General features: G+C 35.5%; 1 protein-coding gene across 2 annotated transcripts in view; it reads right to left on the bottom strand.

Moving 5' to 3' along the window:
* The window catches only part of NUP155 (nucleoporin 155), a 72998-nt gene that overhangs the window by 42969 nt on the left and 12239 nt on the right, over window positions 1-17790 (bottom strand). The window contains exons 1-10 of one of the 2 annotated variants that reach the window (XM_053201385.1): window positions 15182-15892; window positions 15000-15133; window positions 14065-14231; window positions 11622-11727; window positions 10768-10841; window positions 9892-9983; window positions 8084-8181; window positions 7435-7587; window positions 4016-4116; window positions 1349-1519 (exon numbers count right to left, since the gene is read on the bottom strand). In XM_053201385.1, coding sequence (XP_053057360.1) covers window positions 1349-1519; window positions 4016-4116; window positions 7435-7587; window positions 8084-8181; window positions 9892-9983; window positions 10768-10841; window positions 11622-11727; window positions 14065-14208 — 939 coding nt within the window. In that variant the 5' untranslated portion in view covers window positions 14209-14231; window positions 15000-15133; window positions 15182-15892. Of the gene's footprint in view, window positions 1-1348; window positions 1520-4015; window positions 4117-7434; window positions 7588-8083; window positions 8182-9891; window positions 9984-10767; window positions 10842-11621; window positions 11728-14064; window positions 14232-14999; window positions 15134-15181; window positions 15893-17790 lie in introns of those variants that run through there. The other variant, XM_015067613.3, reaches the window with a different exon arrangement.

Genomic DNA, 17790 nt, shown 5'->3' with positions numbered 1-17790 from the left:
TCTGATATAGGTTCAAGTAAATACTCGAATTTAGAATATGATAAAAGCTGTCCCTCAGAGCAGAGGATTAAAGTTAGATTATCCATTAATCATGTTGGCATAAGTATGTCCATTTAGAAAAAAATGCTGGATCCTTAATCATACACCAAGATACACTCCAAACAGATCAAAGATTTAAATGACAAAATAAAACTATACTAGTACTGAAATAAACTATAGGTGAACTTTTTATACACCCCAGAATGAGGAAGTTTTTGTTTTTGTTGCTAATTTCATAATTCCCAAAGATAACAGAAAATTTTGACTACTTATATGTTTTATCCCTAGGGGAAAATTCTCAATAAACAAAATGAGAAACTAGGAAAAATATGACACTAAAATTACAAAAAGTCTCCTTAATAAAGAGCTTCTATAAATCAAAAAGAAAAAGAAAATTCGATAAAATAGGAAAAGATAGTTCATAGAAAAATAAACATTTAAAAAGACTGTCCATCTTACTCTTAATAAAATGATGTATTATAGTTGGGACAAGATGTAAGGAAATAGGCACTCAATATTCATCAATATTGAGTATATGCATATATGTATGAATACAGGGGAATCTGGCAACATTTATCAAAATTAGAAATGCACATATTCTTTGACCCAGCAGATGCAGTGCTACAGCTTTATTCATACAAACAGAAAATGATACATGCACAAGATTGTAGCATTACAAACAGCAAAAGATAATCCATTAATAGGGGCCTCATAAAATATGGCACATGCATATAAAAGAAAACCTTTCAAACACAAAATGAGAAAGTTCTTTATATGATTATATGGAAAGATCTCTAAAGTATATATCTGAAATATAAAAAACAAGATATAAAACAGTGTATAGAATATGCTACCATTATTTTATAGTTTGTACATCTGCACCTCTGGAAGGACACACAGATGCTGATGACATACATGGGTCTGTAGGGAAGGGACCTCAACTGCAAGGAAGGATTTACACTGCGTACTCCCTGTTATGCCATTTGACTTTTGTTAATGCATTACTATTCAAAAAACAAATGCCAAGCAATGTTTTTAATAAGTGAGAATTATAAAAAACTTGGGTTATTTTATTTTATGCCACTCAACACTGGTACTAGAAATGCTGCTTTAGAAAAAGTATAACACTTTATAAATAAGTTTTTTGTTGCATTTTTGGTACTTAACAAATTATTCCTTAAGAATATCTTTAAGAGTAAAACTTCCTGAAGCACTTAAGTAAATGACTCTATTAAGCAAATATTGCAGAATATCTTAACATTAAACACTGCTTCTTTTTTGACCCCACCTTAAGAGAACGTGTACATACCTGTGCTGAGAGGAGAACAAATTTCTTTGGAGGCAACATGTGCTGCTGTACCACAACTGGTGAGTCAGTTATGGGAATATGATCCTTATTTAAGGGTGTAATAATTTTATCTACTTTCAATTCATCTATTGCAGAGAGAGCCCATGAATGACCATCAACACGGGTTGTCATCTACACAGAAGAAATAAACATTTTATACCTGTTATTAAAGTTACATAAAGCAAAACCTTCTAAGAAGGAAAATATATAGGTCTAATCTCTAAGAAAATGCAGAATTTCCTAAATTAATAACCCATGAATGTGAACATTCTCAAGTTTCTATTTAACGTTCTACTGTCTATTCCTCTAATAAGGCCATCTTCTATGACAATAATCTTTCATACTAGAGGGCAGAGGCAAAATTTTCTTATGATTAACTGTAAACAGGGGTGCCTGGGTGCCTCAGTCAGTTGTGTCCGACTCTTGATTTCAGCTCAGGTCATAATCTTGCAGTCATGGAGTGGAGCCCAGGGTCAGGCTCCACACTGGCAGCATGGTGCCTGCTTGGGATTCTCTCTTGCCTCTCTCTCAAAAATAAATACATAAACTTCATTTAAAAAATAGATTAACTGTAAACAGTATTTACTAGGATTACAATTCTTTCAATAACCAAAAACTAGATCCTACCATCTTTCCAGGATAGATTGGATAGGTTTAATACTTCCCTTTGCTGACATACAGATTTTTGTTCTCTTCTGAAGTTTTTGCTTTCTAAGCTACTTCTTTTTAAAGTGTTTTAATTTTCTAAAGTACTTTTATTATAAAAAATTTCAAACTTCTAAAAATGTTTAAAGCACAATAAATGTCTATATTCCCAATACCTGGATTCAATAACTATTAGCATTTTGCCATATATAAATATATATATATATATATTTTTTTAACTGAACCATTTGAAAATGACATATGTCACTGCTATATACTTTTCCATGCATCTCCTAAAAATAAGGGTGTTTTCTTAGATAACCATGCTACTGTAACATTTAAGAATGTTAACAATAGCCTAATGCCCAGTCAATACAGAATTTCCCCATTGTTCTAATGTCTTATACAGCTGTTTTGGGGAGAGTATAATTTGGTTAAAGTCCATGCACTACACATTTATATTTGGTAACTGTTTTTCTTTTTAAAAGTCCATATTTGGGAACAAGTATTATACAAATGAAAGGATACGATGCATAGTATTTGCTAAAAAAAAAAATAACAGTTATCATTTTTAATCACTTATTGAGTGCTTCATATATGCCAGGCAGTATGCTGAGTGCTTTACACACATGAACTCATTTAATCCTACAACAAACCCACAAAGGTAGGTATTCTTATACCTATTATAGACAAAGTAATTGAGGGCCACAGATACATTAAGCACTTTGAGCCACAGCTTTAAGGAAATGGGAGCCAGAATTCAAACCTGCACTTTCTAACAATGTGCTTCCATCAGGATAAGGTTTGTATCTTAATGAGTTCTGAATCCTCACAGTCTACCACAGGATGAGACACATAGTCAGTGCTCAGTAAAGCTTAAATAATGGGAAAAAAAAAAAAAAAAAAAAAGAATGAGAAAAATGCTTTTTGCTTCCATACCTACCCTCTACCCCAGCTCCCTGGGCCATGTCAGAAACTTGGAAGAGCCCATTCAAACCATGCCCCCATCCCTGGGGATGCTTTCTTCTTCCTGTCATCTACATACCTTTCCTGCTCCTCATAACTAAAAGGGCTTAAGTTTGAGAATAACCAGGAAGCAGCTGGCAGCAGCTGGAACCAAAAATGCCTTTAAAGAGATGATTCCAAAAGGAGTATATTTATTTGGTTTGATCAGCATCCTCAGGGGCCAAGCAGCATGGGTCATGCGAGGGCATTTAGGATTAACAGATAGGGGTAAATAGGGGATACCAATGGGAAGGAGCATAGATGGCTCCCTTAGCCATACTCTTGGTGGCACTGGCCTCTCCTTAGCTCCTTCTATGCTGAGGGCTGAGATGAGCAGCCCAGGTGTGGGACTGGACCAAGGCCGGCCGGGGCGGCAAACCTTACTTAGGAACTCCGTGTCGACATCATGGAGTATGTGGTGATATCTGCTTTTAAAACACAACCATGTGTTTGTGTGTGTACATCTGTATATGCAGGGAAGAGATATGAAACAAGATGGGGAAAGGGTTGGTAATTCTTTAATTATGGGGGTTCGATTTATCATTCTATTTTTGTGCACGCTTGAAAATTTCTACAATTAAACAAATTTTTGAATGCGGGCAGAACTATAAATTAAAGGCATCATTAAGATAAAATTCTAAGTCATAACTATAGTGGATGGCCTCATAATTAAATAACTGAAAATCCAATATATTTAAATGGGACAAAAGTCATTTCAGAAAAAACATGCATTTTGGGGTACATTATGAAAACCATTCTAAAAGGGTTCCAATGTCAAAACATAGTTTTAATGATTAACCAACCTCAGAGGAAAAACAAAGAATTAACAGAATTCACTTATTTTCGATTTCTAATCATATATGAGTATTCAAGATAAATATCACACAAGATAAATATCACAACATGCTTACAATTTTACTCTTCACTTAATATTATAAAATATATAAAAAGTTCCTTAAGATTCTCAGGATAACTTACCTGGGTTTCCATCATTGGCTTTTGGAAAGGAAATGTATCATGGTTAACACACCACAAAATGTCATTATCTTCATTTTCTGAGGCTGCCATCAGTAGAATACCTAAAGTTTAAAACACAAAATCTTATGGAATGCCAAATAATATGCATCCCTAATTACCTTAATTAGTAATATTAGTTACTACTAATATTAATACATATAACACATATACATAACGTGCATCACAATAAGTAAATAAGTTACAAAATAAACAAAAATTAATCCCCTAAAAGGACATATAATTATTGGTAGGGTAGAATCATCAAGTGTTCCAGATCTTCTACTTCATTTCTTTTGGGTAAACACTTTTTTCACATCTTAAAATTTCTATTTTTTTTCCCTAAATATAATTTATTGTCAAGTTAGCTAACATGCGTATATAGTGTATATAGTACAAGTATACACTTGTATACTATAAGTGTACTTGTACACTTATAGTATATAAGTGTACATAGTGTGCTCTTGGTTTCGGGAGTAGATTCCCATGATTCTGTTATTTTTTAGTGTTTATTTTTGTGAGAGAGAGAGAGAGAGAGACACTGGGGGAAGAGCAAAGAGAGAGAGGGAGACATAGAATCCGAAACAGGCTCCAGGCTGTGAGCTGTCAGCATACAGCCTGATGTGAGGCTGAAACCCATGAACCAGGAGATCATGACCTTAGCCAAGGTCGGATGCTCAACCAACTGAACCACCCAGGTGCCCCTTAAGTTTTCTATTTTAAAAATGTTTGCTTATTTATTTTGAGAGAGAGCACAAGTGGGGGAGGGGCAGGGAGAAAGAGGGTGAGAGAGAATCCCCAGCAGGCTCTAGGCTCAATGCAGAGCCTAATGTAGGGATTGATCTCATGACCGTGAGATCATGATCTGAGCTGATATAAAGAGTCAAATGCTCCTCACTCTTTGCAAATGACATGACACTGTATATGGAAAACCCAAAAGATTCCACCAAAAAACTGCTAGAACTGATTCATGAATTCAGCAAAGTTGCAGGATATAAAATCAATGCACAGAAATCAGTTGTATTCCTATACACCAACAATGAAGCAACAGAAAGAGAAATCAAGGAATCGATCCCATTTACAATTCCACCCAAAACCATAAAATACCTAGGAATAAATCTAACCAAAGAGGTGAAAAATCTATAGAAAGCTTATGAAAGAAATGGAAGACACAAAAAAATGGAAAAATATTCCATGCTCCTGGATAGGAAGAACAAATATTGCTAAATGTCAATACTACCCAAAGCAATCTACATATTCAATGCAATCCCTATCAAAATAACACCAGCATTCTTCTCAGAGCTAGAACAAACAATTCTAAAATTTGTATGGAATCAGAGAAGACCCCAAATAGCCAAAGCAATCTTGAAAAAGAAAACCAAAGCAGGAGGCATCACAATCCCGGACTTCAAGCTGTATTACAAAGCTGTAATCATCAAGACAGTATGGTACTGGCACAAAAACAGACACTCAAATCAATGGAACAGAAAAGAGAACCCAGCAATGGATCCACAAATGTAAGGCCAACTAATCTTTGACAAAGCAGGAAAGAATATCCAATGGAATAAAAATAAAGACAGTCTCTTCAGCAAGTGGTGCTGGGAAAACTGGACAGCGACATGCAGAAAAATGAACCTGGACCACTTCCTTACACCACACACAAAAATAAACTCAAAATGGATGAAAGACCTCAATGTAAGACAGGAAGCCATCAAAATCCTTGAGGAGAAAAGGCAAAAACCTCTTTGATCTTGGCCGCAGCAACTTCTTACCCAACACATCTCCAGAGACAAGGGAAACAAAAGCAAAAATGAACTATTGGGACCTCAGCAAAGGAAACAATCAGCAAAACTAAAAGGCAACCAACTGAATGGGAGAAGATATTTGCAAACGACATATCAGATAAAGGGTTAGTATCCAAAATCTATAAAGAACTTCTCAAACTCCACACCCAAAAAACAAATAATCCAGCAAAGAAATGGGCAAAAGACATGAATAGACACTTCTCCAAAGACATCCGGATGGCCAACAGACACATGAAAAAATGCTCAACATCACACATCATCAAGGAAATACAAATCAAAATCACAATGAGATACCACCTCACACCTGTCAGAATGGCTAACATTAACAACTGAGGCAACAACAGATGTTAGCAAGGATGTGGAGAAAAAGGATCTCTTTTGCACTGCTGGTGGGAATGCAAACTGGTGCAGCCACTCTGGAAAACAGTATGGAGGTTCCTCAAAAAATTAAAAGTAGAACTACCCTATGACCCAACAACTGCACTACTAGGTATTTATTCAAGGGATACAGGTATGCTGTTTTGAAGGGCCACATGCACCCCAATGTTTATAGCAGAACTATCAACAATAGCCCAAGTAGGGAAAGAGTCCAAATGTCCATCGATGGATGAATGGATAAAGATGTGGTATATATATACAATGGAGTATTACTGAGCAATCAAAAAGAATGAAATCTTGCCATTTGCAACTACATGGATGGAATAGAGGGTATTATGCTAAGCGAAATTAGTCAGAAAAACAAATATCATATGACTTCACCCATACGAGGCCTTTAAGACACAGAACAGATGAACACAAGAGAAGGGAAGCAAAAATAATATAAAAACAGGGAGGGGGATAAAACATAAGAGACTCTTAAATATGGAGAACAAACAGAGGGTTGCTGGAGGGGTTGTGGGAGGGGGGATAGGCTAAATGGGTAAGGGGCATTAAGGAATCTACCTCTGAAAGCATTGTTGCACTATATCCTAACCTGGATGTAAACTAAAAATATAAAATTAAATAAAAAATTAAAAAAAAAAAAAAAAGATGCTCAACCAACTGAACTACCTAGGTACCCCAACATCTTAAAATTTCTAAAGTTAGGATATAGTTTGTAATCAATGGGCTTATGAATTAATTATTAACTTTAAAAAAGCATATTTAGTACATAAAAGTGTTGTCACTTTCAGTCAATGGTATCTAATATTCAATGAAATAGAAATTCATGTACTGGTTATCCCAAACACATCATGAATAAAAATGATGAAGCTAAACTAGTGGAATGGCAGAGATAAAAAAGACTATAAAAGCATCATCTCAGCAATACTAGTTGACATGACAGTTTGATTTTGAAATTTAGTCTGCTGTGCTCAATTCCAGACCCTCCCGCTAACTTCTTTCCTTTATATTGACTTTAGTGACATCAGTCTTAAGTCCATTAAGGTTCTAGGTTTTAAAACCATAATTAAGGTAAAAAACTAAAACATTCTAAATTTTATTGGAAAATTTGTTATTTTCAAATGGCTCAAAAGACATTCTAATTTTAACAATTAAAAAAAAAAACAATCTTAAATCTGATAATATTTCAGAATTTACCTTTACTGTAAAGTGCTTTATGTACTTTTGAAGGTTTTTCCACTGTTGAAGATGCTGAGAATCCAGGAGGTAAGCGAACGTGAACCAGTGTCAATGTGTTAGGTCGTGCTAATGGCTGTCTGAATGGACAAGTGCTGAAATATAACCTTACACCTGATGATGGAGTAAAATTATACATCAGTAACAGAAAATGAAAATCCCGAGGTATGTGTGTTATTGAAGCAATTCCACAGAGTAACACCAGACACCTGTTAAAGCCACACATCACTTTCCTGACTGATGCAAAGTCCTCATGTGTAATATGACCTGAAGTAGATTTCTAAGAAGCTGTCACTTGGAACTGACAGGTGAATCAACACATTTTAGTAGAAAGAATCTGCAATTTTAAGCCAAGGGAGTCCTTGTTCCTATTCAGGCTCTGTCACTGAATATTAGCCACTTTACTTTTTAGGCCTAGCTTTACATCTATAAAATGAGGAGAAAGAACCAGGGAAAAATTTCTAATTTTCAAAATCTTTAACTTAATGAGTTATTAATATTGTTTGATAATTAATACACAAGTAAAAATACATTTCTAATAATAATTTTCCAAATCTGAAGATTATCAAGTTCTAACAGCAATAGCAGACATATGAATTAAACAACATACCTGCATGTGTGACTGCCAGTAACTGACAATCCAGCGATTCAGAATTTTCAATCACTGCTATTTGAACAATTGGCTTAAAAACAGAACGATCTATGGTCCTACAAGAAAGGAAAAAAACTAAAGTTTATTTTTAAAATGGTCTACTAAACATCTAAATATGCTAAAATAAGACTAACTTCTTAGAAAATTAATACAACAGCAGCAAGCGCCAGCAAAAACCCCTGAATATGAGTTTACATTAATATTGTTACAAGTAACCCTTTTCTGAAAGATCATAAAAGACTAATTCCATTGGGTAAATGGTTAATGAGGAACAAGGGGTTCTCAGAGCATCAAATTATCATTGTAAAGATTACCACTAATTAAAAAGAAGGAAAAATGAAACTTTATAACAGAGAGACCTGGTAAACAGCACCTTAGCCAAGTATTCCATAGTGCAAAAACTGGTAATGGGTACCTACTGATGTAACACTACAAGGAGTTCACATCATCTATGTAATACTGGCCAAAAAAAAAAATTGTCTATTTTTTTAATCTAATGACAATGAAAAAGACAAATACAGAAAATGAGATATTCTACAAATAAGACTCCAGCACCCCACCAAATGTAGGGAAAAAGAAAGACAGTGAGACATCTGTTCTATGTCAATAAGACAAATGACCAATGTAATTCATGGGCTCTGACTGAATCTGGAGAAAAATGAAAAGAAAAACTGTTACGAAAGATTTCTGGGACTATTAAGTAATTTAATATGAACTGTATAATTACAAGATAGTATCACAAAATTATTAATTATTTTAGGTGTGGAATTGGTATTGTGCTTATATAAGAGAGTTGGGAAATGAAGGCTGAAGGATGTAAGGAGGAAAGTCATGTCAAGTCATGTCTGCAAGTTACTTTCAAGTAGTTCATAAGAAAGAAAGTCAGCAAATAAGGGAAAATGGTTAACAACTGTTAAATTTGGATAAAGGGTGTATCAGTTTTTACCATGCTACTCTTCTAGTTTTTCTGGGATTTGAAAACAATTCAAAAAAAAAAAAAAAAAAAAAGAAAAAGAAAAAGAAAAAAAAAGTCGGGAGCCGAAAAAGGAAAAACTTTGTTTTAGATGGTCTGCCTTGAGAATTTTTTTTGTCACTGAAAAGCAAAGAAAACATTGATTTTTCACTAGGATATCTCAATGCAGCAATGACCCAAGCACACAGAAAACTGAAGCTGAAAATTTGAGGCCTTTGTTATAAGAGAATTTTCTCACTTGAGCTAAATTAGTTGTGATACATGTAAATCATAGTGTATAGTGTCTGAAGACTTGGCTGTAGCCTTGATTCTAGTATTTATTGAGGAGTCACACTTCAGATAAATCATCACACTCATTAGTTTTAGTTTCCTCAAGAATACAATGCGGACAATACGACTGTAAAGTTCCTGTATTCCCAAAGGGCACTTGTGTCAATTATCAGACCAACTAATCTTATACAACGCAGGCCTGTTAAAAGGTTGGAGTGTTTACAAGTGGGGAACTTTGAGGCATGTAGTTTCTTAGTCATAACTCCTGTAACTGCCTGTACAGACAACCTAAACATGTCAAACTGTACTTTACACTGTAAAACCAGTCTGCCTTGTTTCAAACCATCCAGCTTCAGAATTAAGAGTCTTTCTCTAGCAGCTCAAACAGAGCCTCCAATATCATCTCCTTCAGCATTCCTGATCTTTTAGAGATATTTTGAAGAGAAAAGAATCTTAGTATGCTGTACACAAATAGCTTAACTATGCCTGTAAATGAAATGTCTGACAATAAATTACATATTACCTAGCAATGTTTCCAGCAGCAGAGACAATAGAATTCTGCGAAACTGAGGCAACTCTGCTCATTCCTTGTCCATCGTGGCCCAAATCATAAACCTGTGAATAAAAAATTGTACCCACTTAAACATAACTATAACCCATGTGTACTTTACAAAATAATCTTTTAAGTAATATTTTATTAAAGAGACTCCTCCTTTTCAGGGATCCTTTAATTGTGGCACTTCAAACAGATTTGGTAACATTCAGAGATTTAAAATTTCACAATAAAGGGACCCTGAGAAGTAGTTTTTTTTAAAGAATTTTTTTTAATATTTATTGATTTTAGAGACACAGAGAGAGACAGAGCCTGAGCAGGGGAGGGGCAGAGAGAGAGGGGAGACACAGAATCGGAAGCAGGCTCCAGGCTCTGAGCTGTCAGCACAGAGCCTGACGTGGGGCTCGAACTCACAAACCATGAGATCATGAACTGAAGTCAGATGCTTAACTGACTGAGCCACCCAGGCACCCCGAGAAGTAGTTTTTTAAAAAAGCACACAGGGGCGCCTGGGCAGCGCAGTTGGTTAAGTGTCCGACCTCAGCCAGGTCACGATCTCGCGGTCCGTGAGTTCGAGCCCCGCGTCAGGCTCTGGCCTGATGGCTCGGAGCCTGGAGCCTGTTTCCGATTCTGTGTCTCCCTCTCTCTCTGCCCCTCCCCCGTTCATGCTCTGTCTCTCTCTGTCCCAAAAATAAATAAAAAAACGTTGAAAAAAAAATTTTTTTTTAAAATAAAAAAAAAAAAGCACACAGCCTATAGGAAAAGGCTAAGAGTAACTGAATCTCCTTCTTAAAAACAGGGATGTTCTTCCCCCCACTTAAATGGCGGTGTAATATTAATACTTACCTGTATTACTCCTTTCTCAGATCGTGTATATAAAATATTCCTAGAATTATCAATTGCAATTTGAAGAATAGGATCTATAAGACAAAAAAAACTCTACATTATTCTCATTTCTTCATCCAACATTTAATGACTGTTTACTATATGCTAGAAACACAGAAATAATTATACTCAGTGTGTTCAAGAAACTTCCAGTTTAGTTTAATGAATCACTGTGTGAAGGGAAAAAGCTTAAAACTTCAGTCACAATGTTTTTTGAATGTATTTATCTTATCTCACTAGTTTTTAATTATTTCACCTGCCTAAATCTCTAATTCTATTAAAAACTCAGATATATTCATTTACTCATATTCAATTTCTTCTAGACAGACAAAACATGTATTAGAGGTTTCTCTCTCTCTCTCACATATACACAGTATTGGTTTAAGTACATACAGCTGTTTTAGACCCACGCTCTGTGATGCTACATTCATAGGAACTTGGGAATAAAACCAACACTGTCTATTTTATAATCTCTTCTTCCTTTAAACACCTTATGAATATATACCAAATGTTATTTAATAAGACAAACTTTCAGTTAAGAATGAGAATTTCTGGGGGCACCTGGGTGGCTCAGTCAATTTAGTGCCCAACTCTTGATCTGGGCTCAGGTCATAATGTCATGGTTTGTGAGTCTGAGCCCTAAGTCAGGCACAAGTGCAGTACCTGCTTGGGATTCTCTGTCTCTGTCTCTGCTCCCCCAGCCCCAAAATAAATAAGCATTAAAAAAAAAAAAAAAAAAAAGAATTTCTGAAGAAAACTGTGAAGTCAACAATCTGTTAAAAAAAAAACTGCCAAATTTATTGTTTTCTACTTACCATCTTCTGAGAATGTAAACTGTAGCAATGAAGGAACAAGGAAAGAAAGTGCACTCTTTGAGTGGTTTATTTTCCTACATCTTTGGCTAAACCAACCTGCTTCTGCCTTAAAAGGAAAAATTGAAAGAAGGAAGACCTGTAAATGTAGGTACACCCATCAAAGCAACTACCATATACCCATGTGTGCAAAAATCCTCAAATGGTAATGAAATACCAACAACTGTCAATAGACATACTATTCAGAATATTGTTTAGTCTTTTAATTAAAAACAGAAAATGTAGTTAGCCATAATCATATCACTGCTCTCAATGAAATCAGCTATTTCAAAACCTCACAGTGCTGTTAATACACCCATATTTTAGTTATCTTAAAAATTCTTTTATTTAAAAGCAGTAAAGCAAGGGCACATGGGTGGCTCGGTAGGTTAAGCATCCAACTTCGGTTCAGGTCATATCTCAGGGCTTGTGGGTTTGAGCCCTGCGTCGGGCTCTGTACCGACAGCTCAGAGCCCGGAGCCTGCTTCAGATTCTGTATTTCCCCTTCTCTCTGCCCCTCCCCACCCCTCTCAAAAATAAATATTTAAAAATAGGGGCACCTGGGTGGCTTAGTTGGTTAAGCATCTGACTTCAGCTCAGGTCATGATCTCGCAGTGTGTGAGTTTGAGACCCGCATCAGGCTCTGGGCTGACAGCTCGGAGCCTGGAGACTGCTTCACATTCTGTGTCTCCCTCTCTCTCTGCCCCTCCCATGCTCATGCTCTCTCTCAAAAATAAATAAATGTTAAAAAATTTTTTTTTAATTTTTTTAAATAAATAAAAAATAAAAGTAGTAAAGCAAGTAAGTGCAGTTTATAAGAGCTCAAAGAACACAGGAGAGAGGTACCTGTATCATCTCTTCCCACTTCAGCTAAAAAGAAATTTTAACAACAGCAGCCATCACAATCACAATCTACAGTGTACTTCTCAATGACTGACTTTTGCCATACAAGACCTTTTTTTTTTTTTTTTTTCAGTATTTATTTTTGAGAGGGGGAGACAGAGGTCAAGCAGGGGAGGGCAGAGAAAGAGGGAGACACAGAATCCAAAGCAGGCTCCAGGCTCTGAGCTGCCCACACAGAGCCCAATGCAGGGCTCAAACTCTTGAACCACGAGATCATGATCGAGCCGAAGTCGGACACTCAACCAACTGAGCCATCCAGGTGCCCCTCCCTACTTTTTTGATAATGAACAAAGCCAAGAGAAAATGGGCAAGAGATACTATGTAATATAAAAAACACAGCTGACCAGGGTTGTTGTCCTAGCTCTGCCACTAATTATGTGACTCTAAGAATGTTACTTTATCAGTTCCCTAACATTTACCTTATGAAAAAGGCAGTAATACAATAGGGATAAGACATAAAAGGGCATTTCAGAGTAGAGAAAACATACATGACCAAAAATACATGAAAAGATCCTCCCTCAACTCAACCAGGAAAAAAAAAAAAATTTCCCTCTAATCACATCAGCCAAAATTAGTAAATTTGATAATAGTAGCATTAGTGGGGGTTGGTGGTGGGGTACATTCACAGAAGTCTTCTAAGAGTCTAAAACTCTTAGAGGGCAACATGAAAACATGAAAATACAATTTTAAATGCACATACTCTATAACCCAACCATTAGAATTAAAAGTCTCTAAACAAAAAAGTATCTACACATATACAACGGAGGCCTGCAAAAGCATTATCTGTGAAGAGAGAAACTGAAAACTTAAAAGTCCATCAAGAAAGGATTTGCTAAGGGGCGCCTGGGTGGCTCAGTCAGTTGAGCATCTGACTCCTGATTTTGGCTCAGGTCATGATCTCACAGTTCATGAATTTGAGCCCAAATTCAGGCTGCACTGACAGCACAGAGCCTGCTTGGGATTCTCTCTCTCTCCCCCTCTCCCTCTTTTTCAAAATAAATTTTTAAAAAATAAAAAAAAAAAAAAGAAGAAGAAAATTGTTAACAATTGTCTGCATTTTACAGACAAATATGCAGTAATCACAAAGCAACAATTTAGTGAGAAGCCAATTATGTAACAATAAGTAATAACCTAAGTAAAAACATACATACAGAAAAGTACATTATGTAATTATATACGTGTGTGTATGTGTGTGTGTGTGTGTGTGTGTGTATATATATATATAGACATACTTACATAAATACATAGCTATAGTTACAATTATCAGTGGATCATTTTCTAAAAAAATAATATTCAGAACTGATAATGCTATTTATTTCTAGAAGAGAGGACTGGGTTTCATAGGCATGGTATAGTCATGGAAGACTATGGTTTTAACTGTATGTATGAATACTTTCCCTAAGAATTTATTAGTATGCTTATATAATTAGAAAACAAAAGCAAAAGCTATCCCTAAAAATGAAAAAAATCGAGACAAAAAAATGTTTATAAATGCTAGACTTACTTGGTATGCTACTTCATATAAACAGCCGTCCTTTCCAGCCAAGAAAATTCTGCCATTATCAGTGGAAGTTATTGTTAAAAGGTAAGTATTATCAGTGGGAAGAGAATATAAGGGATCTGGAAGCAACTGCATTCCACCACACATACTGTCATTAAGAACTCCAGAACCTATTTTTTTTTTTAAAGAAAGAACACAGGAATCAGCTTATGAGCTCGTTTAAAGTTTGAGACAATCACTGCATTATCTTCAGAATTGTTATTTTTACTGAATTCTTATTGATCTATCCAAAAGCTTGTAGAACATAATTTTCAAATTATTGTAAAAAGTCTGATACGATTTATTCAAGTTAAATAGAACCTATAATATGTACATACATAAAAAATTTATAACATATAATAAGTTTAATATATGTAACATTATACAACATCAAAAACTCTCCCAAATTATTAAATTTTACAAACAAGCCTAAGGATGTGATAGCAATAATCATTAATTTGAGTCACTGAAATTCAACATTTCACCCAGATTGCCACAATGCAAAAGAAACCACTGAATGTACTAGTAATAAACCAAGGTCTTCTTATGTTAAAGGAAAGATTGTACATTTCGGTATTGTGTATGTTAAAATGGCTATTCAAAAAACTAGAAACGAAGAAATTGAAAGCACTACTGGAAAAACTCGCTAGTGTCAACTGTTTCTCTTTTACTACCATTTTATATTGTACATTTAAGGAGTGTATGTTAATATGGTAAACATATTCAAAATATTTGCTTGGTGAAGCTACTAACCTGAAAGGTACCATCCCTGTGGGGACATATAATTTTGCTATGAGCAAATAGTCTGGAAAGTTAACTTAGTCAAAAACATTAGCTTTTAATTATATTAAACTGGCTAACATGTTTATTTTAAAAATACCACATATGGATTGCTATACCTGTTTGTAAATTAGCATAGCTAAGTCCAAGAATCACTATATCCACAGGGGTTGCCAAAACCAGCAGGTGCCGTACATGAGGTTGAAAGATGCCTAAGATAGAGGAGACATGGGTTAGGGATTATTCCAAAAAACTCCACTTACACTATTTAAGCACTAATACACCATGGTTTTACCATTACATCCACATCCACTATCTAAGCATTAATAGACTAATGGCTTTATCATTAAAATGAACTAGTGATTAAATAGTATATGAAGGGGACACCTTGGCTGAATCAGTGGGTAAAGGATGCGACTCTTGATCCTGAGGTCATGAATTCAAGCCCCACGTTGGGTGTGGAGCCTACTTAAAAAAAAAACCAAAAATCATTTAAATAGTATATGAAATGTCTGAATTCACTTTAATTTGATGTTAAAATATTACTACCTGTGATCATTTAAATAAGTAAATAGTAATACAAAAAAGAACGATATTAAAAAAGAAACACTTCAGGGGCACCTGGTTGGCTCAGTCAGTTAAGCGATAGACTCTTGGTTTCAGTTCAGGTCTTGATCTCACGGTTCTATTTTTTTTTTTTAACGTTTATTTTTATTTTTGAGAGACACAGCATGAGTGGGCAGGGGGAAGGGGCAGCAGAGAGAGAGGCAGACACAGAATCTGAAGCAGGCTCTAGGCTCAGAGCTGTCAGCACAGAACCTAACGTGGGGCTTGAACCCACAAACCGTGAGATCATAACCTGAGCCGAAGTCAGATGCTTAACTGAGTGAATGACCCAGGAACCACCCCCCCCATGATCTCATGGTTCTTGAGACTGAAGCCCACATCATGCCCCACACTAACAGCAAGGAGCCTGCTTGGGATTCTGTCTCTCCCTCTTTCTCTAATCTACCACTCCTCTCGTGCAAGCTCTGTCAAAAAAAAAAAAAAACTTTAAAAAAATAAAAGAAGCACTTCAGTATTTAATGCCATTTAAAATCAGCATTACATGGTGCACCTGAATGGCTCAGTCAGGTAAGGGTCCGACTCTTGATCTCAGCTCAAGTCATGATCTCACAGTTTGTGAGTTCAAGCCCCATGCTGGGCTATGCACTGAAAGTGTGGAGACTGCTTGGGATTCTCTCTCTCCCTCCTTCTCTGGCCTCCCCACTCCATGCATGCACATGTGCTCTCTCTCAAAATAAATTTTAAAAACTGTATTAAAAAAAAACTTTTAATTCCAAAATCAGAATGGCATAAAATAGTCTGTTTATTAAAATATAAAGCTTTCTATTTGTACACCCACATTCACAGCAGCATAATTCACAGTACCTAAAAAGTGGAAGCAATCCAAGTGTCCACCAACAGATGAATGGATAAACAAAATGTGGTCTACATATACAATAAAATAGAATATGATCCAGTCTTTAAAAAGGAAATTCAGACACATACTGTAACAGGAATGAATCTTAAGATCATTATAAGTGAAATAAACCAGTCGCAAAGAAAAAATACCATATAATTCCACTTACGTCAGATGCCTATAGTCAAATTCATAGAAACAGATATGAGTTCATATATTAAATGAGTTTCCCAGATGAATTTATATATCAAAACCAGATAATTTATAGTTTCAGAGGGGACATTACCAAGTGCAAGCTTTTTTAAAAATTCATGCTGAGGTACTGTTTAACTTTATTTTCTTTTTATGGTATTAACATTAAGAAATGCGTACAGGCACAAGATGACACGTCATGTTACAATGTCCAAAAACAGTGCCTTACTGATAGGAATAAAAGGAAATATATCTTATGTTACAATTATGGACATCTCTTCATGTATATACCTTTGGCCTGCTTAAACATATATAATGCCACAGAAAGTACAAAACTTTTACTTTCACTGATGAACACTGAGGGGTACAAAAGTCAGCTTTGTGTATGAAGCTTCCAGTCAATTAGGCTGAAGGCACAGATCTTCCACCTAATGAACTCAAAATATACCTGATATTTCATGAAAAACTGACTTAAAAAGCCTAAACTTTATGAAAACTTATGTTTTCCTTAATAGAAGCCTTATCTCAAAGTATTCAGTCACCAGGCGATGCCAAAGAAGTCATCTCTGATTACAGAAACTCTAGTGAAGTAGGAATTCTATGGATGATGGAGCTGGTTTACGACTTTGAGTAAAGAAAGGTAAGGAAAGTAGTATCTTGTCAAATGATGTCATCTTCTCTAAATCTCTCATCATTTATTCAAGTATTTTGCAACAGAAAATGGTAGAACTGGAAGCCATCTCCCTTCAGGATGCAGCAAGGTTAAATGACTGACATTTCTTCCTTTTGTCAACCTTCACTTCTTATCTATAAAGTGCATTATCTTATTAGCACCTTTTAGAAATTAACATAAGTTGTTTAGGTCTGTGGACCAGTTCCAAATTTCACTACTTTTGAATGAAAAAGTTTTAAGGTTTTGAAAAAGTTTTGAAAGAAAAAGTGTAATACTTGTGCACAAATATAAGCACTTAAGATCCTTTGCTAACCCATCTGCTTTTGCTGCTTTGATGAAGAAACTCAACAGAACCATACATAACTCACTGCATTTTTACAAAGGCATGCTTTGGCACTGAAAACTTGGCCAATGGTACCTTCTACTTCTAAGGCAACTTCAATGACAGTATGAATTGGTACCTTTTCAAGAGATGTTGATTCAGAAATGAAAATACAAAGTTCTCCTCTTCTACTGCGAAGTCCACTGGCTTTCCAGAAGTAATTGACTAAGGGTGTTTGGGTGGCTCAGTCAGTTAAGCATC

This window comes from Acinonyx jubatus, chromosome A1 (assembly GCF_027475565.1).
Source record: "Acinonyx jubatus isolate Ajub_Pintada_27869175 chromosome A1, VMU_Ajub_asm_v1.0, whole genome shotgun sequence".
NCBI lineage: Eukaryota > Metazoa > Chordata > Mammalia > Carnivora > Felidae > Acinonyx > Acinonyx jubatus.
This window is presented reverse-complemented; position numbering and strand designations above follow the sequence as displayed.